General features: G+C 38.1%; 1 protein-coding gene across 1 annotated transcript in view; it reads right to left on the bottom strand.

Moving 5' to 3' along the window:
• Positions 1–4,558: 4,558 nt before the first annotated feature.
• The window catches only part of LOC121297300 (T-box transcription factor TBX1-like), a 20,594-nt gene continuing 4,353 nt past the window's right edge, over positions 4,559–20,799 (bottom strand). The window contains exons 2-9 of the mRNA XM_041223541.1: positions 20,052–20,177; positions 18,344–18,677; positions 12,487–12,588; positions 11,165–11,336; positions 10,257–10,412; positions 7,741–7,808; positions 7,233–7,333; positions 4,559–6,767 (exon numbers count right to left, since the gene is read on the bottom strand). Of these exons, the coding sequence (XP_041079475.1) occupies positions 6,385–6,767; positions 7,233–7,333; positions 7,741–7,808; positions 10,257–10,412; positions 11,165–11,336; positions 12,487–12,588; positions 18,344–18,677; positions 20,052–20,177 (1,442 nt within the window). The 3' untranslated portion in view covers positions 4,559–6,384. The remainder of the gene's footprint in view (positions 6,768–7,232; positions 7,334–7,740; positions 7,809–10,256; positions 10,413–11,164; positions 11,337–12,486; positions 12,589–18,343; positions 18,678–20,051; positions 20,178–20,799) is intronic.

Raw genomic sequence — 20,799 nt, 5'->3', positions numbered from 1 at the left:
CTTGCATACCTTTAACACGGATTGAAGAACTTGTTTCATTATTATTTAGTTCGTGATGGAGCTGACCGTGAGCCCCTATCATCATAGAAATCTGCACAGTTTTCACTAGTTTGTATTGTATTTTTTTTTTCTATGTGCATTTTTTTCACGGGATCCCAGCTGTTTTCAACAGCTATGAGTAAAATACAAATTATATTTAAAAAGAGGGGAAAACAAGTAGACGGTTTGGCATCCAGGAAAAGCGGACGAATTAAAAGACAAATAATATGCAGAGTAAGAGCCACATGCACAACAATCGGACCCAGGATTCTGTATTATCCCAAAATGGAATGTAGAGCACATTCTAATTCTAGATCAGCTGTCCTGAAACTCCAGAAGAAAGATCTCTTCTGTAATCATTACCTGAACATACTGGAGTCTATTCTTAACAGGTGTACCAAATACTATTGTATTTATACAAGTTATTATTATTATTATTATTATTATTATTATTATTATTATTATTATTATTATTATTATTATTATTATCACGAAAATACATACATGAAATTATTTCTACAAATGATCAAGCTAATTATTTTCAGGTGTACAGTTGCCTACATGATTTAGGTTTTCCACGGTCTGATGGGTTTTTTTCCCCTTATTATTTATAGACAGTAAATATATGTTGCTGTACATGGTCCGTTCTCAAGGGGGCGACTTTTCTTTGTTTTCTCGTCAGGCTTTATCAATATTTTCCTTATTGGATTGGTAAGTTTTAAAACGCATTGCAGATTAAACGAGTCCCATGTCTATGAAAATGCAAACGACATAAAAGCGCGCGTTGAAATGAAGCGCTGCGCTGCAAAGGCATTCATATCAGCGGCAGCAGCAGCAGCAGCGACCGCAGTTGGAAGCGTTCAGGGTCGGCAGACCACCTTGAAGCTTGCTTTCATCTCTTCTGTGCTTATTATATTTCAGATGCGCGCGGTGTGTTTTTCATTTCATTATTAATATGCTGGACTCGTGGTTACGATTAGGAATACCAAAGCTGCTTATTCATATCGCCTGACCCTTCTTTATTAGACCTGTGCACCTATTAAAAGTTTCAGATCCTGTTTATTAGTGCAGAAGCGCTCGCTGCACGTGCTCTTCATCTGTGTTCTTCGTGCTAATTCAAGGCTGGAATTGATTTCATGTCTTGTTTTTTTTTTACCATTTGCCTTTAACATGTTTTAGGTTTGTGGTGAAAAGTAAATACTGATGCTATTTCTGCATTCGTTATAAAACAGCGCTTTCTCTTTGTGCTTGCGGTATGTTCATATAAAAAGCTTTGAGCTCATTTGATTGATTAAAAATGAACTAGTAGTATCAAAGTGTTATGACACGAATTATTTATTTTTTGACAAGCAAAGGTTTGATAGTCATTGCTTTACTCTCGTTACATTGTAATATGTATTTATTAAACACATATATTGTTATTTATGTAATAATAATAACAATAATAATAATAATAATAATAATAATAATAATAATAATAATAATAATAATAATAATAATAATAATAATTGTTCCAGGAGAAAAACCCAAAACATTTAAGCTGGAGTCTATCGTTTCATTATTGAGTTAGTTTTAAGTATGTACTTTCACAATTTTTCCCAGTTAATGTATCATCATATTTTATTATTATTAAAATGCATCGATCATAAAAACATCGTATGTAATATGTAACTTAGATACGTCAGATTACATATATGCAGTCTAATGTACATGTGTGTGCGTGTTTATGTGTGCATATATATATATATATATACTATATATATATATTATATATATATATATATATATATATATATATATATCCTATATCCTATATCCTATATCCTGTATCCTATATAAAATATTTCATTTAAACCACGGTGCAGGTTTCTGCTGTCAGATGGAAAACTAACATCAATATAATGATGCTCTGTCAATCAAACAGTAACAATACAAGCCGGTAGTTGAGGTCGTCACTTTGTTGCCTGAACCCCTCAATTAACGCGGATCAGACTGGACCTTGCAGCGTCACCTGGCCGGCCTTGCACACATTCAGTGCGGCGCTGCCACGCACGTTGTGCTGCTGTTGGCTGCACATCAAGGAGAAGCGAGGCCGGGTAAATACAGCTGGGTCGCATAACGGAAGAGTTTTGGGTTTCTCAATGTCTCAGTCTTCCTGACGCTCGGGGTTTCACTCCATTCAGCCCAGTGACTGCTCACGCAAAGGGAGCTCAATTCTCCAGACCGGCCTTCCTGCCTTGACAACACAGGAACTGCATGGGCCTGTTTCTGATGCGGGAAATTCGCACTACAATCAACCGCATATATAGAAATACAAGGGAAATTGGTTTATTTATTTTTCTTCTAATAATATTCTTTTGATTTAGAAAAATCTTTATTGCCGGTTGGGGAGTTGGTATATGCTGATTGCAATGAGAAGTCTGGTTACGCACCTCCTCTTATCCGTTTTAAAGACCCACACTTCAGATTAGTTACAATCCAAATACCATTTAAAGAAAAAGGAATCTGCATTGAGAATGACATCTATTCGTGCACCACGCACATTATAGATATCACAAAAGACCCGCTGTGTTATACTTTAATGCACGCCGTGTAATGTGTATTGAACAGGCACAACGGATTCCCCCTATAATTATAATACAGTATATACGCACGTATATTGCTGTGAAGCAGCAATCTCAAATGTATTGTTATGAGACAAATTAGATGGCAGATACCACACACGCGCAATAGATATTCTTCAGTGAGTGCTGCTCATCATTCCGCTCGAAAGGTATACAGGACAGATGTTATATGTATTATTATCGCACAGCTTAAAATACTTTTGGGGTAAGATACCAGAGACTATTAGAAAAGGTGCCTACCATTCTTAAAAAAGTTTAAACTGTCTGATTTACTATTGCATCGCGCTGTTTGTGACAAGACACAAAACACACCCTAAAGCTTTGAAAACAATAGGGCTTTATATTGCCACACACACACACACACACACACACACACACACACACACACACACACACACACACACACACACACACACACACACACACACATCTTGAGAAGGCTTTGCTGTTCATTGAATGGAGGTACAGCCGAAGTTTGAACAAGTAACAAGCACATATAATAAACAGTAAGTGATTGTTTCTATATGTTTATATTTTTTTATCATTACATTTAATAATAATAATAATAATAATAATAATAATAATAATAATAATAATAATAATAATAATAATAATAATAATAATAATAATAATAATAATAATCTCATTATACAAAACAAAATAGCGGCTCTCAAGTTTGGAAGTTCGTCTTTAAAGATCAGCCCATTGTTTAAAATCCCCCCGAGCGTTATCTGTTGCAATTATGGGCACATAAACGTGTCAAATGCCAAACTATTACTAGTATTAGTATTATTTCAAAAAGTAATATGAATACATTACGGTCTGTGATAGTCTTTGATTCAATGTCCATTGTATCGATGGTTGCAAACGATATATATATATATATATATATATATATTATATATATATAATATATATATATAAGAAGAGAGAGAGAGAGAGAGAGAGAGAGAGAGAGAGAGAGAGAGAGAGAGAGAAATTAGCTTAAAGTCGCGACACATTCATTCATTTTAAAGCGACTTTAACGGAATTCTTAAGAGTTGCACATACTAGATATCCTTGCCCTTGTTACATTGCTATCGATGTGTCTACAGTGTTCTATGCATGTACCGATTATCATGTACATTTAGTTTTCATTAGAGTTTATACACTAGAACTAATGCGTCGAATATCATCATCAGGGAAATAGGGTTGATTCAATCCCGTCACATTTTCTGACAATAGAAAAGCAGTGTTTAATGCAGAGAGGGGGAGCTATGCTAATCATATACTGGTACCTAGTGTGATTCAAGGTGTGTAATGCATTCTGTTTCGTGATCTCAGTGTGTGGAAAGACACAGTGAGTGAATATGCGAGGCGCTGTCCACGGGTCCACTTCCTCCCTGTGGGCTGTAGAAAGAACCCGTCCTCGCGCTTTAGAATACGCGTTGGGAGGAAGGGTGCTGCGTTCTACATGAAACCGAGGGGTCTGCTTTTTCTGCAAGACTGCAGAGTCCACACTGCAACCAGCTGGTTGATCAATACTCATCAACGCTGAACCAATGGCCTGAACCCATTGGAACACACGGAGAACTCGACAGATTCAAGAGCCTGCTTTCATCTCTCAATGAAACTATGTATCGTGTGATCAATGAATAGAGTAAAGACTGCGGTGCTTCTAATGAAAAGCCCTATACTAACTATGAACCAGAGGCACTTTATTATTTCATTTGATAAATGTGTTAGTAGTCTATGTGATGTCCTGCTTTAAATAGAAGCATCCAATTGCGTTTCTTAGATATTATGAAACAAGACATCTCAGTTTAATAAAAAATAAATAAAAACATAGGAAGACAATATTATAATAAATGACAGTGATCTTGTAAGTGCAAGTGGGATCTAGTATGCGTTTAAAAACTTCTAATAAACACCATATAGCGAATCAATCTCAACAGCTCTCTTATTTGTCCCTTGCGCAAAGGAGTAAAGCTAAATGATACATTGCAAATGTGTTCATTCTGTTCCTCTGCATTTCGTCGTCTGCGCGTAACATAAATTACTTGATCAATTAGGTGGCTCTTAAAACTGTTTAAAACCCTGCTTAACCTATGTGCCATCGGAAAGATAACAGCAAGCATAGGTCAATGTCTGTCTGCATCAATCAAACCAATGATTTGGGGCTCTTGCAGGGTCCTGCATGCCTGGGTTCTGCTTCCACGCTGTGTGGTGCAATGCGAAGAGCCGCGTTCAGCTCACAAAGCGTGATGCGCGGGGCTTGTGTAAATCACTCAGACTGGAGTCACACAAAAACATTGCTTTCAAAACATTTATAAAAGTCATTTTCCAACAAATTCGTATTCATATTTAAACAGTAAGGAGCACTATCTACACGGGTATCTACACATATCTACAATTATCTACATTGTTGCAGATGTCCACCTCGTCTTTGTATCTTGCATTAGTATGGATAAAGCAATTTGCCTCATTACAAAACATTGAACAATAAATATAAAACTTCATACATAATCATTTTACCAAAGCTTTGGCACTAACATATGCAGTCCCTATATATATATATATATATATATATATATGTGGACTGCAGTGACAGTCATATATCACATGTACTGTAGCATGGCATGATGCAAAGGCGAATTCCTCTTATTTCTGTGTAGCATCCAGTAAATAACACACTCATAGCGTCCAGTAAATACACACTCGTAATAGTTTATAGGAGTTTTATAAAGATTTGTCACAAAACGACAATGCGATGCTGTTCTCTGAATGTCAAATGTTTCGGCCGCTTTGCAGGCCAGTGCATTCTGTCTGAAGCGGTGCATTGGAGAATTCGAGGGAGCAAGGTGCGGCAGGAGCATTCGGCATGGAAGCGAGGCGGTGGGATAATACCCTAAACCTCATGAGGGTTCAGCCAGGGCACGGGTGTTCTTTCCGCACGAGCGTTCTTTTTTTTTCCTTTGTTAAATCTCTATACAAATAAACCATACCCATAGTTTGGGGGATTGAGCGGATGGAAATGTAACCAACGTTAACAGTTTCAAGGAAACCCTAATTTAGAATGCAATGTGAAATGAGATAGCTGCTCTGTGTTTCAATAGAACATTGCATATTGCAGGGGGGCAGTGTGGTACAAGTCGCTTTCAATGCATCAGTCTAGTGGTAGGTATCATTTTCTGATGTCAGCTCTGAAGTTTAACACACCACTGCCAAAACTTTTCCCTGTTAAGCTTTCCCAGTATTAAGCACTTTGATGTCTGGATTCCACAAAAACAAAAAAAAAACAATACAAATAACAACACACGGTATGGCTTCTTTTAAGTAGAAAAAGTGCATCTGACAAAACAAAATAAAGCGAGATTCCAGTCTACGATTATCATCAAGCATCCCTCGCAGCGATTACTGTATTCATCTCATGACACCATTGTCCTTGCCCCTCCTCGCGACCATCTCGATGAAACGCCCCTAATGTCCTAGGTTTAAAGAACTAGTTGGACGCCAGTCTTGGATCTTGGTATCGGTTCCACTGATAGTCCGGCCGGACACTGCGTTTAGTTTTTAAGCGCACACTGCTTCTTTGTCATACAGAATAAATAGGTATAGTTCACCGGGCAATCCATCTGCAGGGGCGTCACTTCCACAAAACACAACGATACTTTAACTTAAACCATGCATTCCAAGTGTATATTGTGTTGAGTTGCTGTATACTTCACTATGTATGTATATGTTATCGAGGACCGTAGTCATAACTCGCAGGCGCGCCGGCTGCCGAGTACATGTTTGCAGCTGCCGGGTTCATGTGAGGGTGGTATCCGTGCCCTCTGATACCGGGTAGAGGGTAGGGCGATGGCCTTGTTTTGGCCCCCAGGTAATGTTCATAGGTGGCAGGGTACTTGTACGGGTGATGGTGAAGGCTATCCGGTGCCTGGTGTGCGTCTAGCCGCAGATCATGTGGTGGACTGGGTCTCCCTGTGCTGAGAGGCACGGTGTGTAGTCCGCCGGGGACCGAGAGACCCGGACTCAGGACGCGGGACATGAGCTGGTGAGCTGGGTCTCCGTGGATCGGTGTGCCACTCGGGTCTCTCTCATAATCTCGCCTGTTATCTCCATCTGGGTTGAACGAATAGAAAACATTTAGAGACACTGGATGAACTGGAGCTAGTATGGTTTTTTTTTTTTTTTTTTTATTTATTAATTTTTGTTTTTTTTAGAGTTGTATGGGTCTCTTTGTTGTAAATGAATCAGCGGTTTTTAGGGTTAGTTTCACTTGTTAATAGAAAACCCATTCTGTAGAGAAATCAGTCAAAATGGACCAGGGATATTAATTTCCAGAATAAGCGTGTGTTGCATCACTTTACATACTGTTAACATTAGCCTTTTTTGCATGAAATGTGTAATCATATCAATTGGGATTGGGATTAATGCGTTTTGTGTTCCGTACGGTTCAGTGCAGCACTCAGAGATACTCAGTTTCACCGGATTGTCACTTCGTTTCCAAAACAAGCACAACAGGCTCCAGGGTGTACTGTACATAATTGAAGCTGTTCTAGAAATTACACAAGCCACAGTGATTACCCTTATCTGTGCCATTCTGCTGAGCAGGCGAGGACACTGCATTTCTCGTCCTGGCAAAAGCGCTCATGATGGGCATCGATCCAGGTCTGTGATTCCTTGGCCTAAAACACGGGAATTAAACAAAACGGTTAATCTGCAAAGCAGACAATGCTCCCCCTCCTCTCGCGAGACATTTTAATATATCGTTCTCGTACTGGAACCTAGAACGCCTGCATGAATTACCATGAGAACTGAAACAGTGTAATTCATGCAGTATTCACTATTCAATAAAATATTATAATTACATTCAAATAATAATAATTCAATACAACCGTTTAAGAAAGGGTTTCCGAGATAAATGAGCTGGATGACATATTGATATATATATATATATATATATATATATATATATATATATATATAATATATATATATATATATATATGGAATGTGAATTTCCAAAATAGATATTTGAATGACTATCTATGATGTATTGCGTTCCACGAGGATAGAAACGTGTTCCACTCACCAGTCCTCCGGGTCGCAATCTCTGAAACCCTTAGCAAAGGGGTTGCTGGCAATTTTCAGCTGTGTGATCTGCAACACGAAGACAATGACATTCTTTAGGGAAACGGTATTTGAAATACGACTGATGATTCACTTGCATTGTTATACGCACTGACATCAGTTACATGAATCGATGAGCTGACATGCTCTGCTTTTTGGCACATCCGTGGATAAAGACATGTGGTTGTGAATTTCCGGAATGAGTTGAAAAACAAACTTTAAGCCCTTCAATGACAGTTTGTGACTGAGGGGGGCAAACTGATAGAAGCCAGGAGGAGACCGAGGGAGAGAGAGGGAGAGAGGGAGAGACAGATGGAGCAGCTGTCCCGCACCATCACGAACACGCCAGCGTTAGAACAACACCAGGGGTTTATTAAAGGGGCAGCAACGCGTTTTCGGGTTCGCACTCTGAGGTGGCATATTACATTTTATTAATCATATTAACGCCTTATTACACGAAATACAGTACGCGGGGCTTCGGTCGTGCCTAATTGAAATGTGCATAGTCTATAAATCCTTCCATTTCAAATATGAATTTATAGCGAAGAGGCAAAATGCATTTTAAAATTCGTTTTCAATTAAGATGGACTATTATTTCTTATTGAACAGAGTGAACATGAATGGGCAAAAAATGCGATTACATATCCCGACTATAGTTTATATTTACTAGAATAAGCTAAAGGAGTCTGTTAGAGCATAATGTGTCATTTAATATGTTACAATGTAGCCTAATAAAATGTTTAGATAGATAGATAGATAGATAGATAGATAGATAGATAGATAGATAGATAGATAGATAGATAGATAGATAGATAGATAGATAGATAGATTAGATATTATTATTATTATTATTATTATTATTATTATTATTATTATTATTATTATTATTAACAAATAAAATAAAAGCATGATTTAAAAACTAACCCACGGACTCAACCCAGCGTGAGCCGTGTCCAGTTCACGGCAGTAATTAGCTGGGAGAGCAGTTTATAGCGGTGTGTTTGTCACCCTGGGCGTTTGGGGGTTTCAATGTGCTTCCAAGTGCATGCTCGCGGGATGGACTGGTGTGCAACGCCGCGGATCTGGAGCCGGGGTTTCGGGGCAATCAGATTTCTCGCGATGTTAAGAAATGGGTTTAGCAGATGGTCGGAAAGGTGGAGGGCATCTCCCAGACCCCCGCGGAGCCTCCAGCGCGCAGGCGCAGGACCTGTCAGCAGATGCCTTTAAATGAAACGAGATATCCAAAAAATACAGGTCTGATTTTTCCTTCAGGACATAAACATTGGCCTTTCCGAGGGTTAAAGAAACGAAATTTGGTAGTGTTATGTAATTTGGAAGTGCCCGTTTATACATTAAAAAACAGTGCTAACTTTTTTATTAATATTTGAAAGGCAACACGTGTTCCTGTGAAATGTAACAGAAACCAGGTTGTACATAATCAGACGTAACATTTTTTGTAATGGTTTAATCCATGTTAACATGTAAAATTAAATATTTGAAACCACTGAAACACTAAAGGGAAAATGCTGAAAATAATAATAAAAAACGGATGGTTTCAAAAGACTTTCTTTCCTTGCTTGAAACCCCGATCTTGTTCAGAGGCGCGCCATTGATAGGAACCCTTGTGCAGTCTTGTGGCACCAAACGACAACAATGTAAAACAGGTATTTCCAGAGCTGAGGTAACGTCCTGTGAGAGAAGAGAGTCTAATAAAACACGGCGTGGCATCGTTTGAAGTTGATTTGTTCAATTTGATTATTATTAGGATCTGGTTGAGTTTATTAAGAAAGCGAGTTGTGTGTTTGCCCTTTGTGATTCGGAACAACAAAACAAAAATGGTGTAGACACACGTGTTACAGTTGCTAATGGAACTAGTATATATATATATATATATATATATATATATATATATATATATATATATATATATATATATATATATATGTAGTTTCCACCTTTGTTGCAACATAAAATGATTTTCGTTTCGGAGGCATAGTTACACAGCGCATTTTTTTTTTTTTTTTTATCAAGAAAAAAAAAAATAGTTCTGTTTCTAAAACTGAAGGAACGCCTCCACACACAAATGTAATTTAAATTAACTTTATAAAAAAAATTAAACCCCAGGTTTTTATTTGGGGTCCAAACAATATTACTTCCCACAAAATCGCTCCCACATGAGCGAGGGGGTTTGTACAGAGTGTGAGTGTGAGGAAGAGGCTCTCTCTCTCTCTCTCTCTCTCTCTCTCTCTCTCTCTCTCTCTATATATATATATATATATATATATATATATGAAAAGAGTCAGCGTATATGTGTAACATCAGTCTCGGTTTGTCCTCGACGCAGCTTGTGGTTTCTGCATGGAGCTAATGCGTATTTAATAGTTTCCCCATCTTTCCGAGTCTTCCTTCATCACGAAGAGGGTTGTGATAAATGAAGTATCGTAAAGCGAGTGTCTCGCTAATAGACTCCAGACCTACCCTGTGATTCTGATACGCAGTGACTGCAGTAAACCGGGTCTCCTCGAATAAAAAAGTCTTGTAATTTTCTTCTGCATACTTTTCACTGTCCTTCCTGGGATCCACGTAAACTACGTGAAAGCGCGGCTGGTATCTGTGCATGGAGTTTAAAATGATCTGAAATAGAAATGCATACATATATGTAAAACAAAAGGGCTTAGAGAGTGATTACAAAATCTTACAGATAACACGAGAAAGCAAGGAAAGCAGTGACACATTGCAGTATTACAAGGAGAGGACAAAGTAACATTGGACCAAATACCAAATGAACATATATAGTCTACTAAGCTAGAAATAGGAAATATAGAATAATCTATCAAAACTCCCGATCAAGTAAAGCGAATTTAGATTTAGATAGTAACTTGACTTTATATGTATATACACGTATTTAATGCATTACAGTGCCGCACATGTTCACAGTCTCTGCCTTATATGGAACCCTCCTTTTAAACTTGTTTTATGGGCTGTTGGGTTTATAATTTAACATAGAAACCGTTATATTAGCACTCGAGTTGGTGAAAATGATGGATTAGCGGTCGCTTTCTTCCTGTTCCAAAGGTAACACAAACACACCGTGTTTTTACGGCACAGGAGTGTCAAAAGATGTTTGTTTGTTCTCTGGTGTTTAAGCGCACTTGAGCACGCATGCGCTTTCGCAATCGAAAAAGACACAAGTGTTTGAAATGCTTGCCGAAATGTGTTTGAGAACTGTCCACGTTGGGCTGTCTTCACAGAGCATTTACGACTAGAAGTTTTCTCTTTTAAATAAAAAAAAGCAATAACCTCATAAACGAAAGAGGCATAAAACCCAAAACAACCCGCTGTAAATTGGTAGCCTGCAGCACGTGCTCCACGGGGTGTTTACTCACGTGCCCATTGTCATCCAGTAAGTTGTTGGTCAGCTTGAGTTTGTCGAAGGAGACGATCTGTTTCATCCACTGCGCGCCCTTAGCCGGGGAGTCGGGGTGATAGTGGACCCGCCCGGGGGTCGCTGGGTCAGCTTTACCCGCTACGAGCCAAGAGGAACTGTGGAAAGCATAGCTGGAAAGAAAAGTTTAAAATACATTTGATTTAAAATCATGACACTCACCACCTGGTTCCGTTATTTGTTATGATATGGAATACAAACTGCAGGCTATGTGCTAATTCGGCATAGCCGGGACTCGGTATCGATTGCATACACCTTTTCCTTTGCATGTCGCTTTCGATCTATTTCTATTGAAATATATTGTCTATATTTGCAGATGGAAGTGGAGCTATTTTGTGAAGCTGGACGAGCTTGTCATTGAGGGGCTCTGACCTGGGTGCAATTAGGAGCGCCGTTCACTAAGAGAGTTCAATGATAGATTATTAAACAAGTCTTCAACCTGGTTTCCTGAAGCCAGCCGTTAATTCCTGAATGAGACTAAAAGGGTCAGAAGTGGTAGAAACCCCTCATTTTTAAGACGATCGTGCCGCTGACCTAGATCACTAAACCGCTGTGACCTGCAGATCGAGGCTGCGTCTTTAAACCACGCTGAACTTCACTGCAAAACGAACAGAGATCACATGCAAGGAATACTGTCAAATACAAACAGCACTTTATCCAAAAGCACCCCGAATGGTGTATTCTAAACACAAGCGGGTATAAAGTAGCAATTTGCTATTATTAATTAATTTGACAAAATCACCTTTTATATTCTTAGTTTAAACATCGTTGTAAACTATTTTTTAAATTATCAACACAAAGTAATGCCACTGTTCATTCATTACGCATCCGGTACAGCAGAAGCCTCAGTAGAAACAAACAAACTCTCTAAAAACTGCGTGCCAAGCCAAGATATTTGAAGAAATCGTATGAAAACACAGGGAGTACTAGCGCTTAAAAACATTGCATAAACCCGGCGTTTAATTAGAGAGAGAGAGCGGCAGCAGCCCCACACACTGTTCTTTGTCCTGCTATGTACTGCTTACTGCTTTGCGATACTGTTGTATAAAAGGCGCTTTATAAATGCAATAAATAAAATACACACATAGGAACCTGTTCCCAAACCCGAAATTAACATTGAGCTGCAGAGTGAGTGAAAAAATGCAATAAAATACCAAACTGTGCAACGCAGCGTATACGTGGCCGCCTGGTTATTTTCTAATTTCCAAAGAAATGTGTGTGCCGTGCGGTGTGAATACATTCGGTATCAAGAGTCTAACTTACCGGTATCGTTTATCGTCGACTGGCAGGAAATCCATTAACAGCATATAATCGGACATGGAGTCCATTCCAAATATCTTCACTTGGAAAGTAGGGAACATTCTCCTGGAGAAAAAAAAAAATTATAAAATTTATTATTATTATTATTATTATTATTATTATTATTATTATTATTATTATTATTATTATGTACGTTTGTGAGAGGCGTTGATTATAAAAATAGTTTACAACTATATTTAACTTCTATGTATAAAAGGTGATTTTGTAAAATGAATTAATAACAATAAAATTGAAAGTTTGCTAATTTTCTATTCCGGGAAAAAAAGAACGAACATGTTTCTTAGATGACGGATTGTCATAAATAATTATACTAACAACATCAGTTTCATAGTTGCAATGTCCAGAGTCTGGTCACATCAATAATACGAGGTTGGGCATCATTGACTCTGAATCAAGTTCATAGGCTGCTAATGGCACCACAGTATGCTCTGATTCGGTTTGAAGCACACGTTTTGTATTGTGTTGCTTCTGTCTGTAATTGTCTTTCGTATTGTTTTCCAGGGCCCCTTGTAATGAGTAAATTTCCTGGTTAAACAAACAAATAAATACAATACAAAACCTGGCATGAAGTAACAAGTAAGTGTTAATCAAGAAACATAAAACCCGTCTTATAAACCCTTCAGGCTGCCTTTTTACCTTCCAGATAGTGTCCAGCCCACGGGTTTTAGGGTTAGGGTTAGGTATCTGACTCGGGTTCCTTTTGAGTAAGCATAGATCACCAGCATTGCATGCCGAAGAACTCATTACCTCTAGAACATTAAAAGTGCCTGTCCCTCAACGAAAAATCCGAAGATGCGTAAAAATCTAAAATAGAATGTCATCAGACAGCCCCCCCCCCCCCCCACACTTTTTTTATTTATTAGAAAATGCTCCGCTTTGATACGCACAATGTGTACACCTGTAATGTTGTGATTGTATGGTTTGATGAAGCTTTCCAGGACGCGAAGTGTTATAATATGTTTGTTTTGGGAGCTTACACTTGAAATATCTACAGTAAAGTGTGTTATTTGTTTTTTTAAAAGGCGTAATTACTGTCTCCGCTATACTAATGAGTAGAACATGTGTTTTGCATGACCACAAGGGAAAGTGAGCCTGGATAATTGGACGGTTTAGCATTACCTTCTATTCTTTTGGGGAGTTTTGGTCAGATAAGCTTAAAGTAGCAGTAAAGTGCATTGGGCGTGAGGTCTGTATCCCTCAATCATTTTACAATGACAAATGTAACTGGGACTGTCACTCTAACAATAGCAGGAGAGACGCGTGGAACCATCAGAGTTTTAACCTGTACACAGAGTAGGCCTCCCTGCTGATCCGCATTTCTATATGAAGCAAACACTAAGTTCAACGCGCAGTGTGCAGTAAAGAAAAGCGACGGTTCTCTCTACGGCACTGAACAATCATTCGGAACGAGAGACCCCCATATCCCGTGTACCCGGTAAAGAACGCGAAAAGCTTGTGAGCAAGAGACGCATTTTCTTTAACTAAACCCGTAAAGACAAACGTGAACAACACCACTCTGCTCGGAAGCGTGTGTCCTTTGTGAACCCCTGTTTAGTTGGCATGCTGGCAGCCCGTACAAGACTTTCAAATACACGAACTGCATCAAATGCCTTAAAAATAAAAAGTCATTGACGTTCTTTATAACACGCTTTAGCATTGTAATTGATAAAGATATTTTCTATTAAAAAAAAAAAAAAAAGAATACGCAGTGAATTTAATAAGCTTGAGTAACTGTAGCTACGGGTATATGTTTGATATGCTTAACAAATTCAATCATTCATTCAGCACACAATGTCACTTCACAGAATACACACACACACACACACACACACACATACAGAGAGACTAGACTGCATATATCCAATTGATCTATGCTATATGCGATGCATTTTAATAATAATACAGTATGCTGGTAAATTAATAGGGAAAAAATTGTGAAAGTATATAGTTAAAACTCACTCAATGAATGAAATTATAGCCTTCAGCTGAAATGTTGCAGCTCCCTCGTAATAAAATCCCTATCTCAAAATCTCGTAATCTGCAATTCTCTTTAAGATCCGTAGGACTAACGCAAAAAAGCCTGCTTTTAGTTCTTGTTTCTTTAGAGGTTCGTTTTGCTGTGCTGCGAAGGGATGTGCCAGTTAGGGAGTGTAGAGAAGAAGCGGCCCGGCTGGCAAAATAAACTCTAGAGGTTTCCACAGAACTCGTGTTTTACAAAAACAAACCTCGGCCATCCCTGCGTTTTACACACAGGGCAGCCTCGACTGAAATCCGGGCTCGGTTCTACATGGCGAGATCGTAAATTCAAATACGATAGGTCTCACGTCCAGTTATCACCTGCAAACTCGACCAGTTATTACCTGTTTCTTTAGTCGAGTCTGTCGGTGCCGTTTTTAAAAAAGAACAGGTCGGCTAGCAACACCCTACTATCAGAAACTAGGTAAATCACACAGCACAGGGGTCCATGCATTTTGATTGGTTATGAAATCACGTTTGCGTAATCATTATTCATGTAAGAGAAGGAAACTGCTGTTTTCAACGACCTAAAATTTCTACCCTATGCGTGATTGCATATATCCCCAATTAATGTATATATTTGCAACTGGGAAATAACCGAATTTTATCAAGGCTAAATAAATATTGTCTTAAACAATTAGTAAATCTGTCAGAACAGGTGAGACACAATTAAAAAAAAAAAAACATATATAATTAGCCTATAAAGCAAAGTTGTAAGAGAAAAGGCGGCTATGAAAAACAATAATGGCAGGAGCCCAGACAGCAACACAAAGAAACCTTTCGACAGGAGCAGTTTAAATACCCTGCTGGAAGAAGCACAAGGGAATAAGGGTGCGCTGTTCTCTAAATGCAACACATTTCAAATCATCACAAAATACATTGCAAATTAAAGCAACGGCATTGCTTCATAGATTGCTAAAAACTTAAAAAGCTTTATTATTATTATTATTATTATTATTATTATTATTATTATTATTATTATTATTAATAATAATAATAATAATAATAATAATAATAATAATAATAATAATAATAATAATAAGTTAACAGAATGTGTGAAATGTAGATTCATTGATTCCATAGTGTTTATTTCAATACACATTTTAATCTGTACATTTTCAATGCTTTTATTCTTTGGATCTACAGTAATGACTAATATAAATGAGGTGCCACAGATGATGTATTCGTGTCCCATCTAGTTCATTATGTAGGGGCAATGGAAAGGGTCGAATAATAATATATTTCGCTTACAAACCGCGAAGTCAATGACGTATAGTTCCGCAATGGTATTCGGAACACGTCCAGTATGCTTTCAGTACAGCGAGGCTGCACACTTGTTATAGGCGTGCAAATATATTTTATCAGGATATTTCATCTATAAAACCCGGTTAAACTGAAGACTTATTGTTTGCGATATATGAATATATAACTTGGTTTGTTTTCTACTGTTCTGTTGTTTACATAATCATACGTTTTTGGTCGACAAAAAAAAAAAAAAAAAAAAAAACATTAAAAACTTATAATAATACGCTACAATACAGATTAACTCGATGAAAACGTCTTGACTGTATCTCAGAAACTGACACTCGAGACCAGCTTGTGCTGTTTGTGCTGCTTGTGTGTGTCTCGTGACTACCGGTGCTCCTGTTTTTAACGACTGGGGACCTTGTCTAGGTCAGTTCGAATCAGATTGAGCATCGTTAGATTAAACACCATTATCCCCCTTTCTGCTGTTGCTTTCTCTTCAATACAAGACTTATTTGGGTAAATATTCCCTTTTCACGTGGTGTGTGTGTGTGTGTGTTTGTGTGTGTGTGTGTGTGTGTGCGTGTGCGTGTGCGTGTGCGTGTGCGTGTGCTTGTGCGTGTTTGTCTCTGTGCGTGTTTGTGAATACATTCCCAAAGTGTTTCTGTCTGTCTTGTCGTTTAATCTAGAAGAATATGTGTGAACAGGCCCTGTGAGCTGCGTACTAAGGACCAGGGAATGAACAATCGGAACTGTGGGTCAGACCCTGAGCAAAGCGATGCAGAAGGAGATCTGTTATTACAAGCTGCAGGGAGTCGCGCTTCATCCTCTCTCTTTTTAAAAAGAAATCAAAAGACTAACTCCTCGCAGCAAAACAGGAGGGTCATACGAGAGGAACGTGGTTATTAAGGACATGGGAGATCGCGTCAGGAAACCTGCATTAACTACACATTAGAGAAACAAATATCCAGGTCAGTCGTATAGAACTGCGTTACATTAAAAACGAGTCTCTGCCCGGCGGGATACAGATTTATCCTAATCCATAAACTGACAACTGTGAAAATCTGCAGAGCGGATTATTACATGACCGGGATAGGGTTTAGACGTGTGATCCTCCATTTATTCTCTGATTATAATTACAACAACCCTTTATTGTAAATAGAATAATACACAATAACACTATTGTCGTGGAAAACAGCACAGTTCTGCTTTTCTTTGCGCACTCAAATTTATATTTACAGAGAGGGGTGACTGGTTACTTTTGGTTTAACTGATTAAAGCTGCATGTTTAAACGTCTAGTCTTACAGAAAATAGCAGGGTTTTTTTCCATTACTATATTTTCCATCCAGGCCTTTAGAAACGTGAGACAATAAGCAGGGCTCCTATAAGAATAACAGCGATATATATATATATATATATATATATATATATATATATATATATATATATATATATATATATATATATATATATATATATAATTCTAAGAGGAGCATTCGTAAGAGCTTAGACCATTAAATTGACCCATCTGCATTCTGTGCGTTGAATTCCAAGTTATAAACGCGTGAAGAACAAAATAAATATTAATACAACTTAACTGCTTCGTTGACTTTTCAGAAATGTAACATAGGTCGCTTGGATAAAAACAACAATGACTGAAAAATAAAATCAAACAAACGGCACGGACTATTTCAGTTTCTGGTCATATTAAGGGACAGGTAATTGTGACAGGGATTTGTAACGCCATATTCCCAGAACTATTAATCATTCGTTCAAAGTAAATTACATCCAAGTCTAATAATCTTAGAGGACTGTAGATGTATTTTTCTAATAAAACAGTGTCTTGCTTTGAAGCCTGTTTGTGTAAATTACTGTTTTATGTTATTATATTGTTTTAGTTTTTCCATAAAACAGATGGCCGATTCTATTAAAACCTATACGCTGTAAATCCAAAGAAAGTGTGACGCGTTTAGTAGTCTCTGAATGACGTGCGTGTAAAACAGAAACGTCCTGTTCCTAACGCTGTGGTGAACAGGCGTTTGGAACTGTAAATCATTGCTAAACGTTATGTGTTTAATCTGTGCCTTTGCTGTAGATTTTAAACACCATCCCTGTTATAAAAGCGTACAAATGTTTAAAAAGCGCTACAAACAGAGCGACGCTAATATATATATATATATATATTATATATATATATATATGATATATATATATATCATATAATATAATATATATATATATCTCTGTGTGTATGTGTGAATCGTGCCCAACAATAACACATTTTCCAGGTTTGTTTGTGGGGTATAGGAGTTGAAGCAGGAAGACGCACAGTAATAGTTTATATTAGTAAATCATATGTAATCGCTTTGCATAGAGTTTAAGATCCTATTATCCCAGTTGTGATGCAGACATTGCGTTTGACAAGCCGTCTTCTCAAATCAAATAGAAAGACACTACACGCATTACGGCGCCTCTTTAAAAAAAAAAAAACACAATACAAAACACGTAGAAGGAACTTCCAAAACGTGTCTGCCTTACCTTCCCGCTTTAGTGACAATCATCTCAGTCCCCAGTTGGTTAAACTCATCCCAGAGAGCCTTCATCTCAAGCTGCACGTTAATGTTCGCCACTTTGGGGTTCTTCTTCGCCGGTGGTTTGCTGTTCGGGGTCGAGTTGGAGGTCGAGGAAGCGCAGTTGGAGGTCCCGGTGTCGGGCTGCGGAGCCGGATTGGAGCCCGAGTAGCTGTAGCTGTGTTGTGCGGCAGAGCAGGGCTCGTAGTGCGGCTCATGCTGGCTGTAGGGGTCTCCCGGGGAAGGCGAGAGGTGGTAACTCCCAGGCGCATTCAGGCTGCTCAAGCTGTTCGTTGTGAAGGCTGCAACATCGCAAAAATGGGACAGCTGGGTCAGCCACGGACTGGATATTGCTGAAATCATTCCAAAAACTGGGGTTATTATTATTTGTTTCTCCTGGTATAAAGGTTATTTTTTTAATGCAAAAAAGAAATGTTCAAAAACCAAAGCTCCTTTTAGTATTTTCTTTAATATTTACTACCAGTTCTTTCCAGTCATCTCCTTGATTGTAATCCCTTTGCTGACTCGTAGGTTTCAGTTTAACACTGCCACACAACCAACTTTAGCTGTGTATAGGCTATAGAGCTATTGTGCCAGCGAGACGCCCCTTTTAATAGGCTTTCCGGCACCCATGCACTGCGCGACAAGGGCATCGCCCACAATGGAACCCAGGAAACAATGAGAATGGAGGCTGGCACGAGAGGCTGCCCCTCGCTAAGGTAAACAAACACCTCTTCAGCACGAGCAAATAGGCTCTGGAGCGACAGAAATCTATATAGAAGCGCAAAGGAATGGAGGAGCATGGCTCGCATCATATCATTAATATCTGCTGCATGGGCCACTTCTTTTTTTACACTATCTCTTCATTTTGCATTATATCTTCCATGCGCACCATTTGCTCTGTAGGCTACCGCCGATTTATATATATATAGATATATATATCTATATATATATATATCATATATATATATATATATATATATATATATATATATATATATATATGTGTGTGTGTGTGTGTGTGTGTGTGTGTGTGTGTGTGTGTATATATATATATATATATATATATATATATATATATATATGTATATAACATTTTTTTTTTAAAAAAATACCTTGTGTTTCCTCAATCACTAACACACGTACTGGGAACAAAAATAAAATCTTCATCATGCTGTCATGCATGATCGAGATATTTACGGTCTGAAAGCAATATCTTTTCAATATCTTGATTAGTTATAACCTATGCTTGTATTTATTTGTTTTTTTTAATATTAATGTTTTGTTACTTTGTTGTGTTTTTAAATGACTTACCTTAACAGTTAATGAACTTTGTCTTTATAGAAATTCTAGGCAGTTCATAAATATGGTTTATGATTTTATAACCCAGATATGTTTTTGCAAGACTTTTCTCTCTTCTTTCTCTCTCTCTCTCTCTCTCTCTCCTCTCTCTCTCTCTCTCTCTCTCTCTCTCTCTCTCTCTATATATATATATATATATATATATATATATATATATATATATATATATATATATATATATAAACCTGCAATCATGTTGCACTCTGCACATGTCCTCTGTTGCACATCACGCATAATGCAATTGCAATTTTAACATGCTGTGCTGCTATTACAAGTGATCCCTTTAATATTTATGTTAGAGAGCGGAGTCATACCTTCCATTTCCCTGGTGACGGTACTGTAATGCATTCTAGAAGAGCGGTAGCTGCACTGGTGCTGGGAATGCTGCTTCAGGCCACTGCTAGGCTCCTCAAACGCTGCGTTTCTTGCTTCCTCCGCCGCTGAAATCAAAGAGGCAATACTGAAAGCATTTGCTTTGGGAGAGAACGGACTACAGTCGTCCATAAGGGAGGTGCTTTTGCCGTGAAAATGTGTCTCCTTGGTGCCTTAGAACGATATCCCCCGTGAAGATCCAAAACAGCGGGAAAAAAACAAACAAACACCAGTAAGACTGATAAGTTTTGACGCGCTTCTAACGTCGTTGGAGAGGGGCCTTTGGGCGATTGCTGTGTCCTCCAGTCTTTTCAAAACAACAAGTTATTTCCACAGACAAGACAGAACGAATCTGTCAACGCGGTCCAGCTGCTGCTCGCCTTTATTCAACTACAAACCGATATCCAGAAACGCAATGTTGACTTTACCTTCCTGTATTTTAATAACGCTTATCCAAAAAAAAAAAAAAAAAAAAAAAAAAAACTAAAACTAAAACTAAAATGTTCCTTTAAAAGGAAATTCCCCCCATTCCAGTGGCAAGGTGATGTCATAATAGTTTGCAAGTCTGCCTTTAAGGAGTGAAGCTACCGCTGAGAATATGTCAAAAGCGAGACTCCACGCCTCCTGTACACCAGAAAAAACTGCTTTCCACGGGGTGTTTTATTTTAATAGAAACCTGTCAATCAAAGT

The sequence above is a fragment of the Polyodon spathula genome, chromosome 22 (genome assembly GCF_017654505.1).
Source record: "Polyodon spathula isolate WHYD16114869_AA chromosome 22, ASM1765450v1, whole genome shotgun sequence".
Taxonomy (NCBI): Eukaryota; Metazoa; Chordata; class Actinopteri; order Acipenseriformes; family Polyodontidae; genus Polyodon; species Polyodon spathula.
Note: the sequence above shows the minus strand (reverse complement) of the source record. Positions and strands in the feature narration are given on the sequence as shown.